The sequence below is a fragment of the Hypanus sabinus genome, chromosome 18 (genome assembly GCF_030144855.1).
Source record: "Hypanus sabinus isolate sHypSab1 chromosome 18, sHypSab1.hap1, whole genome shotgun sequence".
NCBI classification, from domain to species: domain Eukaryota; kingdom Metazoa; phylum Chordata; class Chondrichthyes; order Myliobatiformes; family Dasyatidae; genus Hypanus; species Hypanus sabinus.
Window position 1 is genome coordinate 60,957,879 of NC_082723.1, and position 22,296 is coordinate 60,980,174.

General features: G+C 44.6%; 1 protein-coding gene across 1 annotated transcript in view; it reads right to left on the reverse strand.

The window, feature by feature from the left end:
* LOC132407258 (collagen alpha-1(V) chain-like) overlaps positions 1-8,702 on the reverse strand; it is a 202,960-nt gene extending 194,258 nt beyond the window's left edge. The window contains exons 1-2 of the mRNA XM_059993518.1: positions 8,655-8,702; positions 5,453-5,506 (exon numbers count right to left, since the gene is read on the reverse strand). Of these exons, the coding sequence (XP_059849501.1) occupies positions 5,453-5,455 (3 nt within the window). The 5' untranslated portion in view covers positions 5,456-5,506; positions 8,655-8,702. The remainder of the gene's footprint in view (positions 1-5,452; positions 5,507-8,654) is intronic.
* Positions 8,703-22,296: the final 13,594 nt, after the last annotated feature.

Below are 22,296 nucleotides of genomic sequence, written 5' to 3' on the forward strand. Positions count from 1 at the left end.
TGCTTTCAAGGAAGAGTTAGATAGAGCTCTTAAAGACAGCAGAGTCAAGGGATATGGGGAGAAGGCAGGAATGGGGTACTAATTGTGGATAATCAGCCATGATCAGAGTAAATGGTGGTGCTGGCTCAAAGGGCTGAATGGCCTACTCCTGCACCTATTGTCTATTGTTAAGTGTATTCCTATATCCCTTATACTCCTTAAGGATTCACTTGATGCCAGAACAACACACACAGAACACTAGAGGAGCTCAGCAGGTCAGTCAGCATCTGTAGAAATGAATAAACAGTTGGCATTTCAGACCCAAACCCTTCATCATGACTGGCAAAGGGGGGGGGGGGGGGAAATGCCAGAATAAAAAGGTGGCGGGAGGAAAAGTAGGCCAAGCTGGAAGGCAACAGGTGAAGGCAGGTGGATGGGGAAGGGGGTGAAGTAGGAACCTGGGAGGTGATTGATAGAAAAGGCAAAGGGCTGGAGAAGAAGTAATCTGGAGAGTGGATCATGGGAGAAAGGGAAAGATGAGGGGCACCAGGTGAGAAGAGGTAAGAAACCAGAGTGGGGAATTGAAGAAGGTGCAGAGAAAAAAAAATCATAAGTTGGAGAAATCGATGTTCATGCCATCAGATTGGAGGCTACCCAGGTGGAATATGAGGTGTGGCTCCTTTAAACCTGAGAGAGGCCTCATTGTGGAAGCCATAGACCAACACGTTGGAGTGGGAAAGGGGACAGGAATTAAAATGGTTGACCACTGCAGATGGAGCAGAGGTGCTTGATAAAGCAGTCCATCAAGTTACCTCAGGTCTCACCAGAGTACAATATCCAGTGCTCCCGATACGGCTTCCTTTACGTTAGTGAGACCCGATGTAATTACTTCGTCTAGCACCTCTGCTCCAGTTCCTTTTATCTTCTGACAACTTCTCCCAATCAACCCGCAGTAAGTTTCTGTCCCATTACCTCAAAATTAGTTGCCCCAATTTATAGCATGTGGACCAGTCCTATCTTTTTCCACAATTATTTTGAAACTGTTAAGAGTTATGACCACTGGTCCCATAGTACTCTCCCCTAATCACAAATCAATAATGTCATTTCGAAAGAGTAGGTTGAGCTTTGTTCCCTCTCCAGTACAACTGTCTATGTTGCTCCAGATGCACTCAGCAAGTTTTCATCCATCTGGTCTCTAGGCACTGGTAGACCCAATTAATATTAGGAAAGTTAAAATCACCTGCTATTAAAATCCTCCTCCAATTCCTGCTGACTACCAATACATTTTGTGGAAGACTGATTGAACTGAATCTGTGGTTGCAAACCTCAACAGCAGAAGGGATTTGACACTTAAAAAATGACTTCGTGCAATTTGGTTTTTTTTTACCCATTGGTATGAGGACTTTTTACTGCACTGGTAAATAACTTTGCTGCTTTTTTTGGATGGTTAATTTTAGTTCACCACGTTGAACTGACTTCCTCAAGCTAAAATAAAATGTTGTATAATTAAACTAATGTAATCAGTTGCTTTAAAATGAGTTTTATATTAAATTTATATAAGGTAGGACTTTCACAGTCAAAGTTCAAACACGTTCAGAGCAGGTCAGGATGGAGGATTGGGCAGGCAGCAGAGATGTAAGGCTCAGTGTGTCTGTGAGCTTGTCAGTATATTCGGATTCCCACTAATGTGTTGGTGGAGTAAGTAGTTCCATGTAGTTGCCATCTGGTGGCAATGCAATATCAGGAACGGATATCTCATGAAAGAACAACAGCCCAGAAGGCTTGCACTGTCCATGATTTTGAAATATTGGCCGGACCTTTCCAATTCTGTGATAAATTATGCATATCCATCTGTTCAGCAAACTCCGGCTAAGGTTCAGAGGATGCACTTAAGCTTTGCAGTTGCTCAGCAGGCTTGAACATTAACTCTTCAGCTCACAGCTGCCAGTGTCCAGAGCAGACGTCTCCAGCACTGGCCGATACATAGGGTGCTGGAAGGAAGAATGCTGCTGGTCTCGGCAGCATTGAAACGGTGAGAGCAAAGACAATAATACGCCATGTCTGGTAGGGATCCTGCTGGACGAGCATACCCATGGACAAGGAGTAAAGGCAGCACCAGCCTCTTCAGGGGGTAACAAGATGATATACACCGTTCACACTCAAGTGGAATGGCCAAGCTACTAGATGGGTGGCTGGCATTTTGAAATCTGTCTGCTCACCAATGCTGCACACAAGTCGGCCACTCAGCCCCTCAAGCCTGGTCCGCCATGAAATAAAACCATGGCTGACCTATGTTGGCCTCAACTCCTCTTCTGTGTCAGTTACCCGTAACACTTACAAATCTAACAAATTTGAATAAAGTCAGAGTGCAGTTTTCTAAATTCCAAGGGATCCTCTCTAGCCTCTCATGATAGGCGATGACAGGGTCCAAGGTGAGCAGTGAGAGAGGGTCTCGCAGAATTCCTCTTCTCTTTATACTGGCCTCTCAACTCTGTCCTGATGCACGGTTTCAGCCTGGAACATTGAACTCCTTTCTACCCACAGATGCTGCAGGAGCTACTGATATTCTCCAGCAGAATGTTCCGACGATACAGATTCCAGCATCTGCAATCTCTCTTGTATCAGCATGGAAAAGAACTTGCCCGTATCTTCAGTAATTGTAATCATGTTCTTCAGTGATGTGGGCTATTTTAACATGAAACTTTATCATGCAAGGAACCCTGATGACCATTCAGTCAGAATCAGAATCTACTCCTCAGCTTTACTTCTCCAGTCCTGCCGAAGGATTTCGGCCCGAATCATTCATGAACCATTCAGAAACCTGACGCCAGAGGAGAAGAAGCTATTTTTGAATTATTGATTGTTGGTCTTCAGGCTCCTGTACCTCCCCCCAATGGTAACAATGAGAAGAGGACATGTCCCAGATGGCAAGGGTCCTTAATGATGGACACTGCCTTCTTGAAGTGCTGCCTCTTGAAGATGTCCTCATTGGTAGGGAGGCTTGTGTTTGTGATAGAGCTGGAGGAGTCTACAACCCTTGGTAGCCCTTGTGATCCTATGATTTACAGCCTCTACATCAGGCTGTTTTGAACCAGCCGGAATACTCTCCGCCATATATCTGTAGAAATTTGCAAAAGTCGTTGGTGACATACCATGTCGGCTCAAACTCCTAATGAACAAGAGTCTCTGATGTGCATTCTGTCATAAGGCGGTGTTGGGAATGGACCCAAATGCAGGTCACAGACACTGAAGTACTAGGAACAGGACGGGACAGGTCGCAGACAGGGCTGGGGAAGCAGGACTGGGACGAGGGACTGGGAACAATGAGCCTGGGATGGACTCTGAGCTCGAGACTGGACACGGACCCAGAGCCTGGGCCTTGACTCGGGCTCAGACCCCCAGACCAGGAGGAGATGTGACAAGGCCTGGGTTCTAGGAGTTGAAGACTTGGAGACTTGGATTCTTGCAGTTCTTGGAGACTTGGGTTCCTGGAATTCTCAGAGTGCTTGGGAAGCTCGAGGCTGGAGTCTTGGGGCTTGGAGTTCTTGGAGGCTAGTCTCCTGGGTGGGCCGTGGGACTCCTCGGCAGGACACGAGACACAACGCAACAGAGGCAAGGAACAGGATGGGACAGAACCAACCACAGGGTAACAGCAACCTGCCTGGCTTACCCGACAGAGGCAAGGGACAGGAAGGGACAGAACCAACCACAGGGTAACAGTAACCAGCCTGGCTTACCCAACAGAGGCAAGGGACAGGGAGGGAGCTCAGTCTGGGGTGGCATCAAGACTCAAGGCAGGCAGTAACCTTGGCGGGCTATGGAAAAGCCAAATCCATAACTCACTGAATGAACTAGCCTCCCACCAGTGAGTTACTCCAGGCAGGGACTGATAAAACAACACCCCCCCCCACTACACTCAATCCCAGAGCCACTTATATTCCCAGCCAACAAGATGAGCATCAGGTGCAAATGCTTGAGCCCATCTGAAACAAGGGACAGTCGGAGGACCCGGAGTCCGGTATCCGCAGACCGGAACATGAACCGGAATGCGGACTTTGGACCGGACCATGACGCGTTCTTTGTTACCACATCTATGTGTTGGGCCCAAATAGATCTTCCAAGATGTTGATGCCCAGGAACTTGATGCTGTTCACCCTTTGTCCACTGACCCCTCAATGAGGACCAGTCCATCCAACTTCCCTTTCTTGAAGTCCATAATAGTTCCTTAAATGTTGAGCTGGGATCAATGAATGAGATTTTCAGAAATAATGAATAACTTGCGCCTGTCCTCTAGCACTTATTAGATGCTCACTGTTTCCCTCGGAAACCAATGACCAGGCATTGCTTGTTAAAGGAATCCTTTTCATCATCCAACAAGATCATCTGCTGCCACTGTCTTCAAGTTATTACTGTCAGCATGAAGCTCTTGCCACTGAAGTGTGGCAACTTGTTTTAAACTGCTCTCTGCAGATCATTTCATAACAGCTTACCAAATATTAAACCAGACTTTATGCCGTGCTTCTGTAATTCTGATGAGGTTGGATTGGTGCAATTATTTGGACATGGTCAATAATCTTCTCCAAGGATCGTCAACTTGACGTGGTGGAGAGGCTTGTGAGTTTCTGAGATTTGGAGAGTGAAGCATTTTCCATTATCCAGCATATCACACAAGAATATGTGAATCCTTCTATGGCCACCTGAGGACCCACCAATAGACAACCCTTAGGAGAACATCATACTCAACTTGAGAGATTGCACTTCAACTAGTCAATAATCTCTGAGCAGAGAACTAAAACTACTTTATTTTTCCTATCTTGTGTGAGTGACAGTGCAACATCAGCCCGAACCCATAAACACTTTACTAAAGTAGTAAGAAACAATATGTTTCAAAGAGCTTTGCTTAGTATCAGAGGGCCATTACTAATCAGTACAATTCTTTCCATGCATGACTTCCACAAGAGTATATACTTGCTGGAAAATGTTCAGTTCTGGGACCCTTGCTACTTTCTCCAGAGGTAAGATTGCCAAAATCACCTATCACTACTTGCACCCATCAAATCCTCGAAGCATTTTGTGACAAAATTTTCCAGAGTACAATGAACAAAATGTCTATATGAATCCTCATTCCAAAATATGATAGAAAACAATAGATTATTTTTAAGCACAATATATTCTACAGATGCTTCAAATTCTGCTGAGTTCCTCCAGCATTTTGTGTGTGTTGGTCAGATTCCTTCACCTAGCTTCACCCAGCACCTGGCAGCTTGTACTTCCTGCCCTCCACTCACACTTTATTCTGGTTTCTTCCCCCTTCCTTTACAGCCCTGATGAAGTATTTGAGCACAAAACGTCAACTCTTGATTCCTCTCCTTAGAGGATGCCTGACTTGCTGAGTTCTTCCAGCATTTTGTGCCTGCTACAAAAGGCGTTTCTGTTGGGTGGTGGGTTTGTATGTGGTTGAGAATACACTCACCATGTCACCTTGACTGCCAGGTGGTCCTGGATGTCCTGGAGCTCCAGGAGGGCCCTAAAAAATTCATCATCAATGGTCATTCACAGTTGGAGAGATTCAATGAGGAAAAGAGAGCAAAATCATAGAGTCACACAGCAAGGAAACAGACCCTTTGGCCCAAGTGTTCCATGCCGACCAAAATGCCCATCAAATCTAGCCCCATTTGCCTGCACTAGCCCAGATCCCTTTAAACCTTTCTAATGTATATATCTGTCTAAGTACCCTTTTAAGCGTGTTGTTATATTCAATGGCAAAGTTCAGACAAATTTCAAAGCTGACCCAATTTTGTTTTGACCTAAGAGGTTTGAGGAACAGTAGAAGTTAGCTGGGGATTTCACCAATTTCTCACAGAGGGAGCCAAGTCGATACCACAAACCCACAACAAGGCAAGTCATGAACCATCAGTCCTATCTAAAGGTGGCTGCACTGTTCCCTGCCAAAAGTTAGTAGCAATAGAGTCAGGTGAAGCAAACATTGCTGAAGGTTAAAGGGAAAGGTCCTCAGTAAGGTAAACGTGCGGCTGGAGTTGCTTGAGGAAGCGAAGAAAAGAATGGAGAAGGATACAGGCAGGGCAGGAGGAGGATACAGGCAGGGCAGGAGGAGGATACAGGCAGGGCAGGAGAAGGATACAGGCAGGGCAGGAGGAGGAAAGCAGCCTCAAGAACTCGGTGGACCAGGAAGGGCACTGAGCCACAAAGATCCTTGAAAAAATGCTTAAATGGATAAAACATTATGTCTATTTCAGTCTAATGCTTGTGACACTCACTCTAAAATGAGCAATTAAAATGGAGACACTGTCAGTGTTATTGTGGTTCAACATTTTAATTAGGTCTGCAGGTGTGGACTACCTGTTTCAGGTAAAATCTTGGGAATGATCAGGTGAACTCAAACCTTTGCCATTTCAACTATCACCCACTCATACCAACTGGGCTGGGTTAAAATGGAAGTTATGATCATCTTAAATGAATTTATATGATATACAATTTACAAGCTTCACGATATACTCATCACCCTGAGAATACAAGCACACTGCTGGCAAAATTCTACCTTTATATGTTGTTTTTGTAGCTGGCATTTCTATAACTTCATTGCAAAATTCTAATGGTAATCACGGGACAGTTAGCTAGCTCATGGCCTGCAGATGATCAGTGGGAAAGAACATGGACAACTCGTCTATAAACCAAGAAGAACTATGGACAGTTTAGTCCATAGCTAATTTCTAAAAGCAGGGTTCTGAAGTTCTGAGGGGCACATATAGGGCAGACAGTAGGAAAATTTTCCTGATGCCAGAGATAGGTAAAACTAGTGTTCGTAGTTTTAGGATGGGGGGCAGGGTGGGAAGAGACAGAGGGGATATCAATGGGACCTTCTTCATTGAGAGAGTAATGTGCAGCCTGCATGTGCTACCTGAGAGATTGGTGGAAGCTACTGTGCTGACAGTATTTGAGAAATGTCAAGGTGAGGATTTGAATTGCTTTGGCACAGAGAGCTGTGAGGGGTTAAGTAACTACAGGTGCCCACTGGTTAGCATGGAATAGTTGGGCAGAATGCCCTGCTTTGGTGCTGTGTGATACTATGATATTATTGCTTAATAGACAATCACAGTATTAAGAGAACAAAAATATCATGACAACTCACTGTAAAGCAAGTAAAAGGAAAAAGATATATCATCACTCAATCTGATAGCAATTACAAGTCGCCATTGCAGTTATTGTGCAAGGTAAAATGCTAGTTTAGAAAGCTACAGAAAACATCTATGATAGTCTGTCTGTAATCATCACTATAATCAAGCTGCAGTTTCTAAAACATTCCAGGGAAACCTGCATCTGCTACCACTTGTTGCTTATTGCTGGCAAGGAAATCCATTTAGTCCGCTGAGATCACTTTCTGACTTCTAATGCTTAGATTTAATTCCCAATTCCAGCATTGCGAAACATCTTTTGCCATATAATCTGAGGATTTTCATACCACAAGTCTAGATCTGACCATCCAAAATTAGGAGTGTTACATGTCAGAAATTACAAAGGCTAATGATACACTTAATCAGGAGAACACCCCCCTCCTTTCGTAGTTCCACTGGCAGGGATTAGTGAGGTCTTAGTGTTCATTCTGGGATCTGGTTCCAACATTTGCACTTGGCTTAAACTGGTTCCGAATGCCTGCATTATTCCAGCTGCTCTCATCCTGACTTAATGTGGGTGACGGTGCAGAACTCCAGAAACAAGAGCCACGGTCTGTGTGGATCATCTGAATGCACCCGCAGTCATAATCAGACCTGCGTGCTTTCAGCTACGGAGATCAGTGTTGTGCACTTCCTGATCCGGACCACAGTGGCTTCCCAAATACCTTGAACTTCTAGTTCCAGTTTAATGACTCTAGCGCTCACACCTCAACATATTACATCGAGCCCTGACCTCACAATCTTTCTTATTGTGGCATTGCACCTGATTGTCCATCTGCATTGCTCTTACCTTGTAGCCCTCCCACTTAATTCTGCATTCCGTTATTGTTTTACCTTGTTTTACTTCAATGCTCTGTGTAATGATCTGACCACTTACCTCAGTACATAGAAACATAGAAAACCTACAGCACAATACAGGCCCTTCGGCCCACAAAGCTGTGCCGAACATGTCCTTACCTTATAAATTACTTAGGGTTATCCATAGCCCCTTGTTTCTCTAAGCTGCATCTACCTATCCAGGAGTCTCTTAAAAGACCCTATCATGTCCACCTCCACTGCCGATGCCAACAGCCCGTTCCACGCACTCACCACTCTCTGCGTGGAAAACTTAACCCTGACATCTCCTCTGTACCTGCTTCCAAGCACCTTAAAACTGTGCCTTTTCGTGCTAGCCATCTCAGCCCTGGGAAAAAGCCTCTGAATATTGGCACAATCAATGCCTCTCATCTTCCTCTACACCTCTATCAGGTCACCTCTCATCCTCCGTCGCTCCAAGGAGAAAAGGCCGAGTTCACTCAACCTATTCTCATAAGGCATGCTCCCCAATCCAGGCAACATCCTTGTAAAACATGTGACAATAATACACTGAAACCAAATTGTTCTCCACTGATCTGGCAGTTGTATCACTTTGCTGATCAGCTTCAGCCACTTACTTCAGATACTTTTGGGTCTTTTTCTGCTTCTATTTTGGTTTTTACTTACAGGATCCCCTGGCTTTCCTGGGAGACCTGGAGGGCCGAATGCTCCGGGCTGGGTCTAGAAACGGCACAAAATGGATGCAGCATCGGATCAAAATCCACAAATCATATAGAACTTAAAATGCTACCTTGCAGTAAATCTTCCATTCCTGTCATGCGTGGCCTCTTAAATATTAATATGGAATGGGTTTTCAACATGTTCTTCAATGGTGCTTCATCAAAGACCATCCAGGACTTCCTGTTCCGCATTACTACCATCAGGGAGGTGGTAAAGGAGCCTGAAGACCCACACTCAATATTTTAAGAATAGCTTCTGCCCCTCTGCCTTCACATTTCTAAACAGTCTATGAAGCCATGAATACTACCTCAAGATTCATCTTTTGCACTATTTAGGTGTGTAACTTATAGTAATTGTTGTCTTGTACTGTACTGCTGCTGTGAAATAACAAATTTCATGACATATGTCTGTGATAATAAACCTGGTTCTGATGTGCGGAATAACAAATTTTATTTGTTTCATGTTAGAGTTAATGCCTCTTCAAAAAACTACAATTCTGTCTTTCCTTCCAAAAGGAAATCAGTTAGGTTTGCTAGGTTTACTGCCACGTGCTCCGATTTGAGCACCTGGGTTGCATAGTGACGGAGTAAAGTAACACTCCAGTGTGCGCGAGTGAGATAGACAATTACTCCTGCAGTGGGAATAACTTGCACTGGTAAATTCCTGACTCTGGCTGTGTTGTCTGGGGAGAAGAGCAAACAACTGAAACACAGGTGCTACTCCTCAAGCTAAGAAAGGAAAAAACCATCTCAGGCCAGTCTTGTCAAGGGCTACTCACTTACTCAAGGGCAGGGAGCATATTAACGGCCAAGGAGTGCTTCGTCGTGTAAAATAGCCTCAAATGGTAGTTGAATTCTACAAGCTTGACAACAGTTAGATTTTCGGAAGTTGAGCTTTGCTACTGATAAACCTGCCTTTGGATAAAGGCACTAAAACAACCTTTTAATAAAATAGTCTGGAACAATTGAACACTTAATCTATACTTGAGAGGAAAAGATGTTTCATACTTACAGGCCAGTGTGTTAACAACATTTGGTAAAATTGTGTTCGCTGTTTAAAATATAGAAGAGAATTAGTAGACTAATACTCTAATTTTCTGTATTTACAGTAGTTTTGCACATAACCAAAATAAAAAAAGTTCCACATTAGGGTAGACACAATACAATTGTTCGCATTATTAATGTTGTTAATGAACTGATATCTTTACCTTCCCCCAAAAAGTGATGCAAATTGACCAAGAAAGTAGGATTGTCTTTCTAAGCTCTTCACATTTCCAGCTGTATTTGCTTTCCCTGATTGACAAAACACTTCAGTCATTTTCCTCACTCTCATTAAGATCCTTGAGTGTGTCAAAGCATCACCCACACAACAATTGGTGGCCCACCCTGTCTATGTTGACCATAATTCTATTTACCAGCAGTTGGTCTGAAAGTGAGAATCAAGTGCTCATCCAGATGTGAAAATACCTGCCTTGACCACCTTCTCAGACTTCGGCCATCTTTTGTGTGAAAGAAAGTTCTTCCTCTGTTCCCCCTCTGAAACTCTTTCTCCTCATCTTCAATCAATGCCTTTCTGGTCTCAGAGTAAGTTTGTTACTCTCTACCCTATCTGTGTTGCTCAAAATTCTGTACAACTTTATAAGATCCCCACCCCCTCAACCCCTCCAGAAACAAATCCAGCCTATCCAATAACTCCTCATAACTGAAGGATTCAATCCCAGACAGAATCCCAGTGAATCTCTGCCTCCTCTTCAGTGCAAACGCGTCCTTCCGAAAGCATGGTGACCAGTCTGTGACCTAACTAATATTTTGTAAAATTCTGCCAAGACGTCACTGTATTTACACTTGATATAATGAAGGCCAGCATCCCACATATATATATATTTTTAATTTAGAGACAGAGTGTGGGACAGACCCTTCCAGCCCACCCATTTAACCCTAGACTAATCACAGGATAATTTACAGTGCCCAATAAACCTACTTACCAGGATGTCTTTGGAACGTGGGAGGAAACCGGAGCACCCGGAGGAAACCCACATGCTCACAGGAAGGATGTACAAACTTCTTAAAGATGGCATTGGAATGGAAATCCAATCTCTGATGGCCCGAGCTGTAATATTGGTGCACCTACCGCTGTGCAGTTTCCACCATTCTCTTCACCCATGCTGCCATCTTCATAGACCTTTGCACTTGTATGCCAAGGTCCCTCTGCCCTCTGTAGGGCCTTAACTATAGGACAGTTAGCTTAATGTCTGTGGTCAGAAAAATGCTTGAAGCTTTCATTAAAGAAGAAATAGTGAGATATCTGGATAGAAGTGATTCCATTGGGTAGACATGGATGTTCTGTTTGACAAACCAGCTGAAGCTCCTTGAGGACATAATGACCTCAATGGTTAGATGGAAACAGGTAGATGTTGTATACTTGGATTTCAGGATGGTCTTCAATAAGAGAGTTATCCAAAAGATAAGCATTTATGAGTTTGAGGGGATTGTACTAGCAGAGGGTTGGTTAATCAGCAAGAATCTGGGTAAGTGTATGTATCTGGTTGGTACTCAGTACAATCAGAGTGCTGAAGGGTTGGTGCTGGGCCTACATCTATTCACACTATACACTGAGTGGCCATTTTATTTGGCATCTCCTGTACCTAATAAAGAGGCCACTGAGTGTATGTTTGTGGTTTTCTGCTGCTATATCCTATCCACTTCAACTTTTGATGTGTTGTACATTCAGAGATGCTCTTCTGCACAGCACTGTTGTAACATATAGTTATTCCAGTTACTGTCGCCTTCCCCCACGGGACCTGAGCGATCCCGTGTCTCTCAGGTCCCACCGTCAGCTCTTGGGTCCTTGGAGACTCTATCTTCCTCTCACCCCAACCTTCCCCTCTCCTCTACCAACCCCCTTTCCCTCTTGGTTCCCAGCTCTCATCCACGTCAGATTTTCATCATTCCCTCTGACCTTCCCCTCTCTGAGGCAGAATGTTCTGTCCTCTGTAATGGCCTCACCTTTGCTCTCCTGTGCCCACACCTCAGTGAGTTCTGCACCCACCATGATGCTGTGCTCTTCTTCTGCTGCCCATCTCTGAGCCTACTTCTTTGGCAAGGACTCCCCACCCGCATCGATAACCCCTTCTCCCATCTTCAACCCTCCTCCCTGAACACCCCGCACTGGTTTTCTGCCTGCTTTGGATCTTTTCATTGCTAACTGACAATGGGACATCAACTGTCTCAACTTCACTACTATTCTCTCCAATTCCAACTTCACTCCTACTGAATACTCTGCCCTCCATTCTCTCTGCACTAATCCTGACTTCACTATCAAACCCACAGATAAGGGGGCTGCTGTAGTAGTCTGACGGATAAGCCTCTATCTTGCTGAGGCTCAGTGACAACTGCCAGACACCTCCTCTTACTTACCCCTTGACCATGACCCCACTAAGGAGCTGTAATCCATTTTGTCCCACACCATCACTGACCTTATTAACTCTGGGAATCTCCCATCCACTTCCACCAACCTCATAGTTTCCTCACCCTGCACCTTCCATTTCTACCTCCTATCCAAGATCCATAAACCTGCCTGTCCAGGTAGACCCATTGTTTCAGCTTGTTTCTGCCCCATTGAACTCATATCTGCATACCTCAACTCAGTCTTATCCTCCCGGTTCAGTCCCTTCCTACCTACATCCATGACACTTCACATGCTCTTGATCATTTGAATAACTTCAAGGTCCCCAGCCCCAACCATCTTACTTTTATTATGGATGTCCAGTCCCTATACACCTCCATCTTCCACCAGGAAGGCCTCAAAGTTCTCCATTTCTTTCTGGACACCAGACCAGTTCCCCTCCACCACCACTCTCCTCCATCTGACGGAACTTGTCCTCACTCTCAGTAATTTCTCCTTCAGCGCCTCCCACTGCCTTCAAAGGCACATGCACATCCCCCAGCTATGCCTGCCTTTTTGTCGGCTAAGTGGAACAGTCTATGTTCCAAGTGGTGTCATTCCCTAACTTTTCCCAGGCTACATCAATGACTTCATTGGTGCACCCATGCGGAACTTGTTGACTTCATCAACTTTGCTTTCAACTTCCACCCTGCCGTCAAATTTATCTGGTCCATTTCTGACAACTCCCTCCCCTTTCTCAATCTCTCGGTCTCTGTCTCTGGAGACAACTTATCTACTGATGTCTACCTACCTGGATTATACCTCTTCTCATTCTGTTCCTTGTAAAAATGCCTTCCTGTTCTCTCAATTTTTCTGTCTCTGCTGTATCTGCTCTCAGGATGAGGCTTTTCATTCCAGAGCTAAGGAGATGTCCTCCTTTTTCAAAGAAAGGTGCTTCCCTTCTTCCACCATCAACATTTACCTCAACCGCATCTCCATTTCACACACGTCTGCACCAACTCCATCCTCTTGACATTTCACCAGGGATAGAGTCCTTCTTGTCCTTACCCACCACCCCACCAGCCTCTGCATCCAGCACATTCTCTGTAACTTCTGCCATCTCCAATGGATCCCACCACAAAGTACATCCTTTCTCCTGCCCCCCCCCCCCCCCGCCACTTTCTGTTTTCCACAGGGATCACTTCCTATGCGACTCCCTTATCCACCTGTCCCTTCCCCTTGATCTCCCTCCTGGCACTTATCCTTACAAGTGGAACAAGTGCTACATCTGCCCCTACACCTTCTTCCTCATTACCATTCAGGGCCCCAAACAGTCCATCCAGAAGAGGCGACACTTCACCTGTGAACCTATTGGAGTCATATACTGCACCCAGTTCTCCCGGTGCGGCCTCCAGTATGTCGGAGAGATGTGACATGGATCGGATGACCGCTTCACCGAGCATCTATGCTCTGTCCACCAGAAGTGGGATCTCTCAGTAGCCACCCATTTTAATTCCACTTCCCATTCCCATTCCGATATTCCTACAGCCCTCTCTACTGCCGCAATCAGACAACACTCAGGTTGAAGGATAATACCTTATATTCCATCTGGGCATGAACACCGATTTCTCAAACTTCTAGTAATGCCCTCCCATCTCCTTCATGATTCCCTATTCCATTTCCCTCTCTCACCTATCTCCTTGCCTGCCCATCGCCTCCCTCTGGTGCTCCTTGGGCTTTTCTATTTTCCATGGCCTTCTGTCCTCTTCTATCAGACTCCCCCTTCCCCAGCCCTGTATCTCTTTCACCAATCAACTTCCCAGCTCTTTACTTCACTCCTCCACCCTCCCGGTTTCACCTATCACTATCACGTGTTTCTTCCTCCCCTCCCCATTTTCTTATCTGACTCCTCATCTTCTTTCATCCTGTCCTGATGAAGGGCCGTGGCCCGTAACCTCAACTGTTTATTCATCTCCATTGATGCTGCCTGGCCTGCTGAGTTCCTCCAGCATTTTGTGTGCATGGCTTGGATTTCCAGCATCTACAGATTTTCTTTCGTCCATGACTGTCACCTTCCAGTCTGCTTGAGCCAGTCTGGACATTCTCCTTTGACCTCTCTTATTAACAAGGTGTTTCACCCACAGAATTGCCACTCACTGTTTTTTTTGTTTCCTAAACCACGTATGTTTGGTACTGGTTTGGGACTTGGCCCCTTCTGCTAAGTGTTGTCCTTTAGTCGACGGTAAAGCAAGCAGGACCAGGAATATAGTTATGGACTTGGGGAATATTACTTTTTTCTTTGTGTCTGTATGTTTTTCTGAAATTGTAGCGGTATGTGCTATTTGTGCTGTGTGCTGTTGGTAACGTGTTTTGCACCTTGGCCCTAGAGGAATGCTATTTCATTTGGCTATATTCATGTATTTTGAATGATAATTAAACTTGAACTTATATCTGTGCCAACTATTGCTGATCAATCATTGCCTTTGCAAGTACAGATTTATCTTAGTCCTCAGAATTTTGTGCAAGAGTTTCTCCAGCTCTAATGTTAGACTGACCGACCCATTATCCTCACTGCTATTCTTGAACAAAGGTACCACATTTGCTGTAGTGAAATAAATTTATATACTTCAATTAAAACAAAAAACACTCTGTGATTGACTGCTTTTTGCATTAGAGTAGAGAATATTTGAATTTCAAGAGAAATGGATTTCATTAATGTTGGATAAAATCCCTTTCAATTTAGAAAAAATGGGCAATTGCCATATTTACTGTTAATATCAAATTATTGGAAATTACATACACAATCCTCACTTGATTCTTTTGGGAAACATTGATGTCCCAGTGAGAAATGAAGGAGATCTGAGGCATGAATATTTTCCCACAGAGAATGTCTGATATCTGGAGCCCACTGTAATGAGGAGACAGTAATGGAGCTAGCTTCAATTACTACATTCAGACACATTTTTAAATTGTACAATATGGAATGCAGGCAAATGGGAGTAATGTGGATGGACAAAGAGGTTAGCATGGATGTGATGGACTGAAGGGCCCACTTCTCTGCCATTGATATCTATGATTGCTATGATTAATCTCTCTCATTGTGACATCAGTGGCCAGTACAAGAAGCTCATTTAAATTTGTTTAGAAATTCCTCCCTGATTGGGAGCATTACTTTTGGAGACAAAATGTAATATGTTGACAGAACAACTCCTAAATCTTGGTTGCAGTCAGAAGATCACCAACACAACTGAACTATGCATTGGAAAGGTTTACAAGGTTACAAGCAAACGGAACTGGTGAGGAAGGAGCATCTTGGTTGACATAGACCCGTTGGGCGAGGGGGCCTGTTCTTTTATCTTCCACACCACTTATTTGTAACTTGTAGTAATTTCTATGTCTTGTTGCCACAAAGCAACATATTCACAACCTATATTCGTGATAATAAATCTGATTCTGATTCTGCTTCTGTGCTTTTTGGCATTATGACATTACAACAGGGATACATAACTGTTTCTAACTCCCCCTCTGACTGAACGCTCTCAATCACTGTGGCCGCTCAGCTGAGGACTTCTGTTTTCAATTAGGTTTGCACCAAAAATGAACCTGGTAAAATAGACAGACATAAATAGAAGCAAAAGAAACCCTCTCATAATTGGGAGTGCTTACCATGATATCAAAGACTCTTAAACAAATTGCTTGTTCTTTGATTTAGACCTTTTATTATTTTTTCTGGATCAATGGTTGCAATAAACATCCAGCATTACTGATTGCTGAGTGTAAGGCACACTACAGCATATTTATTGCCAACAAAGTTTGGAAATTACCTGTGACATTTGACTCTCTCTATAGAAAACTTATTAGCAGAGAAAAAGGGGAATTATTTCCATTTTAGTCACATTTAGAAAGTGTTAACAACAGTGACAGAGAAACAAATTATGTTTGAATCTTCCTGGAGAAAAGAGGAAGGAATTACGAAATTAGGAAAAAGGTAATGAGAAAAAGAAGAGCAAGAGGTGAGATGCAGGGGGAGAACATAGAGGGAAGGAGGAAAAGGAGGGGAAATAAAAAGAAAACAGGAGAAAGAGAAGAGGATGGTAGGAAGGAAAGATGGTGAGAGTGAGTGGAAAGGAGAAAACGAGTTAATGTGAAAGAAGGGTAGGAAGTCAGAAAGAGAGAATGAGTGAGAGAAATTGAAAACATGGGAGTAACACAAATTGAACTGTGACACCTACAAGATACCACAGACTCTAACATCTTGCTCAATGGCCCTGGAGAATCTAAGAGCTGTATCCCACAACACATGAGCAACTGCACTGTTGGCTGCAGCACACTATCCACATATTGTTAAAAGTACCAAATACATACAAATCCTTCTGTTTATTTTTTCTATTGAGAAGTTCAAAATGTAATACAACATAGTAATACAGAAGAAACTTACAGAGAAGGACAACCAATCTTCATCTGTATTCCTCCACAGATAAATGGTTGGCAGGCCAGGAGGACCAGGAAGTCCAGGGGCACCTTTCAGGCCAGGTCGTCCTATGACTCCTGGAGCACCCTGAAATAAATAAAGGAACGTCTATCAGATGCCAACTCATCTTGACACCAGTGTACACAGAATCCAAAATAATGTGTTGACCTTTCTAAGAAGCAGGTAATAAATATTACAAAAGCTATTGGATTTTATATGAAAACTATTTACATTTTGGCAGTAGTTTTAAATATTCAACAGCTTATGTTCAGAGTTAAAACAATAAATAATTAGCCTTAAACTATATTAAGTACATTTTCAGTTGTAAAACAATTTTAATATCAAACTAATGACCTTTCTTGTTTCCTCTCCTAAGACTACATTTTCAACATTTACTAAACATCAGCAATGGGCAAGCATCACTGAAATGATGGGGGAATTTCTGTTCAGAAGGTTGTCCGCTGTTGGACAACATGAAGTTGAACCGTAATGAGCTAGATGAGGGATGAAAAGGTACAAACGATAGCAGGGATGGGTAAGGAAGGGGCAGGGGAGCTGGAAGAGAAAATGAAGGAGCCAGTGAAGTGCCAGTGGTTTCACACAGAACTACCCGCAATTGTCCAAAAAGGTGCCAACAGATCTAAGAATCCTCCACATAAATTCATGAATGTGCAAATCAGAATCAGGTTTATTATCACTGGCATGTGTCATGAAATTGATAGCAGCAGCAGTCTGATGCAATACATAGAAATAATCGAAACATAGAAAATAGGTGCAAGAGTAGGCCATTTGGCCCTTCAATACATAATATAGAAGAGAAATATAATAATAGTAAATAAATAAGTGAATCAATTACAGTATACGTATATTGAATAGATTAAAAATTGTGCAAAAAAACAGAAATATATATTTAAAAAGTGAGGCAGTGTTCAAGGGTTCAATGTCCATTTAGGAATAGGAGGGCAGAGGGAAAGAAGCTGTTCCTGAATCGCTGAGTGTGTGAATTCAGGCTTCTGTAACTCCTACCTGATGGTATCAGTGAGAAAAGGGCATGCCCTGGGTACTGGAGGTCCTTAATAATGGATACTGTCTTTCTGAGCACCATTGCTTGAAGATCTCATGGGTACTTTGCAGGCTAGAACCCAAGATGGAGCCAACTAGAGTTACAACCCTCTGCATCTTCTTTTGGTCCTGTGCAGTAGCACCCCCTCCCGCCATACCAGACGCTGATGCAGCCTGTCAGAATGCTCTCCACAATACATCTATAGAAGTTTTTGAGTGTATTTGTTGACATACAAAATTTCTTCAAACTCCAGTCACTGTCAAACTATAGTCACTGTCCTGTTTTCTTTATAACCACATCGATATGTTGGGACCAGGTTAGGTCAGAGATCTTGACACCAAAGAACTTGAAACTGCTCACTCTCTCCACTTCTGATCTCTCTAAGAGGATTGGTATGTGTCCCTTCATTTTACCCATTCGGAAGTCCACAATCAGCTTTTTCGTCTTATCGACGTTGTGTGCCAGGTTGTTGTTGCAACACCACTCCACTAGTTGGTATATCTCGCTCCTGTACACCCTCTTGTCACCATTTGAGATTCCACCAACAATGGCTGTATGATCAGCAAATTTATAGATAGTATTTGAGCTATGCCTAGACACACAGTCATAGGTATAGAGAGAGTAGAGCAGTGAGCTAAGCACACACCCCTGAGGTGCACAGGTGTCGGTCATCAGCAAGGAGGAGATGTTAACCCCAATCTGTACAGATTGTGGTCTTCCGGTTAGGAAGTCGAGGATCTAATTGCAGAGGGAGGTACAGAGGCCCAGGTTCTGTAACTTCTCAATCAGGATTGTGGGAATGATAGTATTAAATGCTGAGCTATAGTTGATGAACAGAATCCTGACATAAGTGTTTGTGTTGTCCAGGTGGTCTAAAGCTGTGTGAAGAGCCATTGATATTGCATCTTCCATTGCCCTATTGTGGTGACAGTCGAATTGAAATGGGTCCAGGCCCTTGCTAAGGCAGGAGTTCGGTCTAGTCATGACCAACCTCTCAAAGCATTTCATCATTGTTGGTGTGAGTGTTACCGGGTAATAGTCATTAAGGCAGCTCACATTATTCTTCTTAGGCACTGGTATAATTGCTGCCTTTTTGAAGCAAGTGGGAACTTGCGCCCATAGAAGTGAGAAGTTGAAAGTGCTCCACTTCCTGGCAAATGTTCTTCAGAGGCTGTACTCTGGCTGTGTCTGGTCCTGGAATCCCTGGGGAATGCAGTGCCTGGGTCACAGTCACAATTCTACACCGGCCATAGTGGGGATCCCACTGGAAGAACCTGCAACAGGTCCAGGGATAGCATCACAGGGGTCATCAGCACCTCCAAAGGGTTAAGGTTAAGATATACTTCATTACGTTCCTTTAAATAGATTGGTTATATAAATACAAATATTTTCAATTATTTAATATTTTTAAATTAATTTTCTAGATATTTTTAATAACAGTTGTTAGTTTCTGTATGTCAGGAAGCTACACAGCACAGAAAACAGCTCCTTCAGCTCATCTAGTCCACACTGGCCATCAATCACCCATTTACACTCATGTTACATTTGTCAGGAAATGTAGAGGAGGCTTCACCCAAAAAGCAGAGATGATTTGGCAGTAAACAATACTTTATGTATACACCACTAAATTACAAGGCATGAGGGGCCACTAAACAAGAGAGAACAGAAACTAAACACAACAGGCCACAAGGTAAATGTCTGGCAGGAGAGTGAAAGCTAGGAACAAATGGCTGGCTGGTTTGAAGACTGAACCTGGTCTGTGGATGAAAACTGGGGGTTAAATAGGCTGCAGGTGATGAGTATGGGATGAGCAGCATTTGAATCCTATTTGCTGAGTGGAGGCTGGGAGGCGCTGGCATGTGCAGGTTGGGGAGTGTCCACAGGAGCAAACCCAACAGGACCCCTCCCCTCTGAAGCCCACAGTGATCTAGATGGGTCTGGTGGAAATCATTGATGAACGATGGATCCAGGATAAAACTGGACAGCACCCAAGACCTCTCCTCTGGGCTGTGCCCTTCCCAGTTGACCAGGCACTGTACCCTCCACCCACGGTGATGTGAATCCATCTACTGGCCGTCTATGTACACTGGACACCGTCCTCGGTTCTGGAGGTGCAGACTCAGGTGGATTAAGTGGCCCCTAGACAACAGGCTTGAGGCAGGGCACGTGGAAGGTTGGTGTGATCCTGAGAGATGATGGCAGCTGCAGAGGGCGAGTAAGTAGATTCATGCGATGGGTGCTCTTGAAGGGACCAATGAACCAGACCAAGAGCTTGTGGGAGTCAGTGTGTAAGGGCAGATCTTGGATAGACAGCCAGACACAGTCCCCAGGCTGGAGTAGTCTGCCTGGGCTCTGATGGGCATTGGTCGTGTTACTGTTTGGCAACTCGAATGGCCCTCTGTGACCTCCTGAAGCATTCCGGCAGTGGTGAACCAGGACCCTGGCAGACCGGACCTCCATCGTGGTCTCCTCCACAGGAACCCATGAACCACTTCTAGGGGTAATGTACCTGTGGCAGGGAAGGCATGTAGATTGTGGGACAGCTTTTCCCAGAGCAGATACATCCATGTGGAAGAGTTCAAGGAGTTAAAGCGTGGCAGAAACTTCTCCACCAGCTGACTGTCTCTTTCTAACCAACCATTGGTTTGCAGGCGATAGCCAATGGACAAACTCATGGAGATGCGGAGGAAGGAGCAGAAGGCTCGCCAGAAGCAAGAGTCGAATTGTGGGCCTGGACCAAATGAATGTCATAGAACATAGAATATTACAGCATAGTACAGGCCTGTCAGCCCACAATGTTATGCCATCCCTTAAACCCTGCCTTTCATATAACCACCCCACCTTAAATTCCTCCATATACTTGTCTAGTAGTCTCTTAAACTTCACTAGTGTATCTGCCTGCACCACTGACTCAGGCAGTGCATTCCACACACCAACCACTCTCTGAATAAAAAACCTTCCTCTAATATCCCCCTTGAACTTCCCTCCCCTTACCTTAAAGCCATGTCCTCTTGTACTGAGCAGTGGTGCCCTAGGAAAGAGGCGCTGGCTGTCCACTCTACCTATTCATCTTTATATCTTGAATACCTCTATCATGTCTCCTCTCATCCTCCTTCTCTCCAGAGTAAAGCCCTAGCTCCCTTAATCTCTGATCATAATGCATACTCTCTAAACCAGACAGCATCCTGGTAAATCTCCTCTGTATCCTTTCCAATGCTTCCACATCCTTCCTATAGTGAGGCGACCAGAACTAGACACAGTACTCCAAGTGTGGCCTAACCAGAGCTTATAGAGCTGCATCATTACATCGCGACCCTTAAACTCTATCCCTCGACTTATGAAAGCTAGCACCCCATAAGCTTTCTTAACTAACCTATCCACCTGTGAGGCAACTTTCCGGGATCTGTGGACATGTACCCCCAGATCCCTCTGCTCCTCCACACTCCCAAGTATCCTGCCATTTACTTTGTACTGTGTCCTGAGGGAAACCATAGAGGCAAACTACATGTTGGACAGCCAGGTCTGCCGTCTCAAAAGCTGACAGAAGTTTAGGGAGGGAAATGAAGTGGGCAGTCTTGGAGAACCAGTCTACCACTATCACGATCACTGTGGCAACTTCGGAAGGGGGCAAACCCATGATGAAATCTATTGCAATATGGGACCTCGGCCGTCGAGGGACCGGTAGGGCCGCAAGATCCTGGAGGCCTGCTTCTTAGAGGAAGCGGACCGTGCACACTGGGGAAAGGCAATGTTGAACTGATATACATCTGCGATCATGGTAGATCACCAGAACCAGTGTCACCATTCATATGCCTGGATGGCCGGAGAGCAGTAAGGTGGGGGCCCACTGGAGTGTTTCAGCATGCATGGCCCCCAGCACGTACATACGATTGTCATGCCTGTTGGCCAGAGCAGGCTCGTGCTGGTGGGTCTGTCAGATCTGTTTCACAAGGTCCCGGATGACAGGGGCAAGGATCTGAGAGGCTGGAATGATGGGCTGAGGGCCGGTCTCTGTTTCATCCGGGTCGAACTGACGTGACAGGATGAGTCCACCTTGCATTCTTGGAGACAGGTCAGTTGGAGATGGTGAAGTTCAATTGTTTGAAGAAGAGGACTCAGAAAGCCTAATGTGGGTTCAGTTGGAGGTTCCCTTTTATGGATAAGAGATTCTGGCGGTCAGTGCAGATCAAGAATAGCTCCATCAGTCAATGTCTCCATCCCTTCAGGGCCCATTTAATAGTGAGTAGCTCACTGTCTCCTACTGCATAGAAATGCTGTGTAGGGTTAAATTTGCACGAGAAGAGGGCACAAGGGTGTGTCTTCCCAATCACTCCTCGCTGGGAGGGGCTGGCCCTGGTGCACACATCAGATGCACCCATCTCCACCTCAAAAGATTTGGAGAGATTCCGATAGCTGAGAATGGGAGGGGTAGTGAAGCATTTCTTGAGCTCCTCGAAATCATGGTCTGCGCCAGCACACCTGGTTGTCTGTGAGGGAGGTGAGTGGAGTGGTAACTTGGCCGTAGTTTCTGATAAAACAGCGGTCAAACTTGGAGAACACTAAGACGCACTGTAGCGGGTTAAGGGTGTGCAGTTGGGGCTATTCAATGACATCCTTTGTCATGCACGGAGTGGAAGGACTTAACCCCTGAAGGAATTGACTGGTGTGTG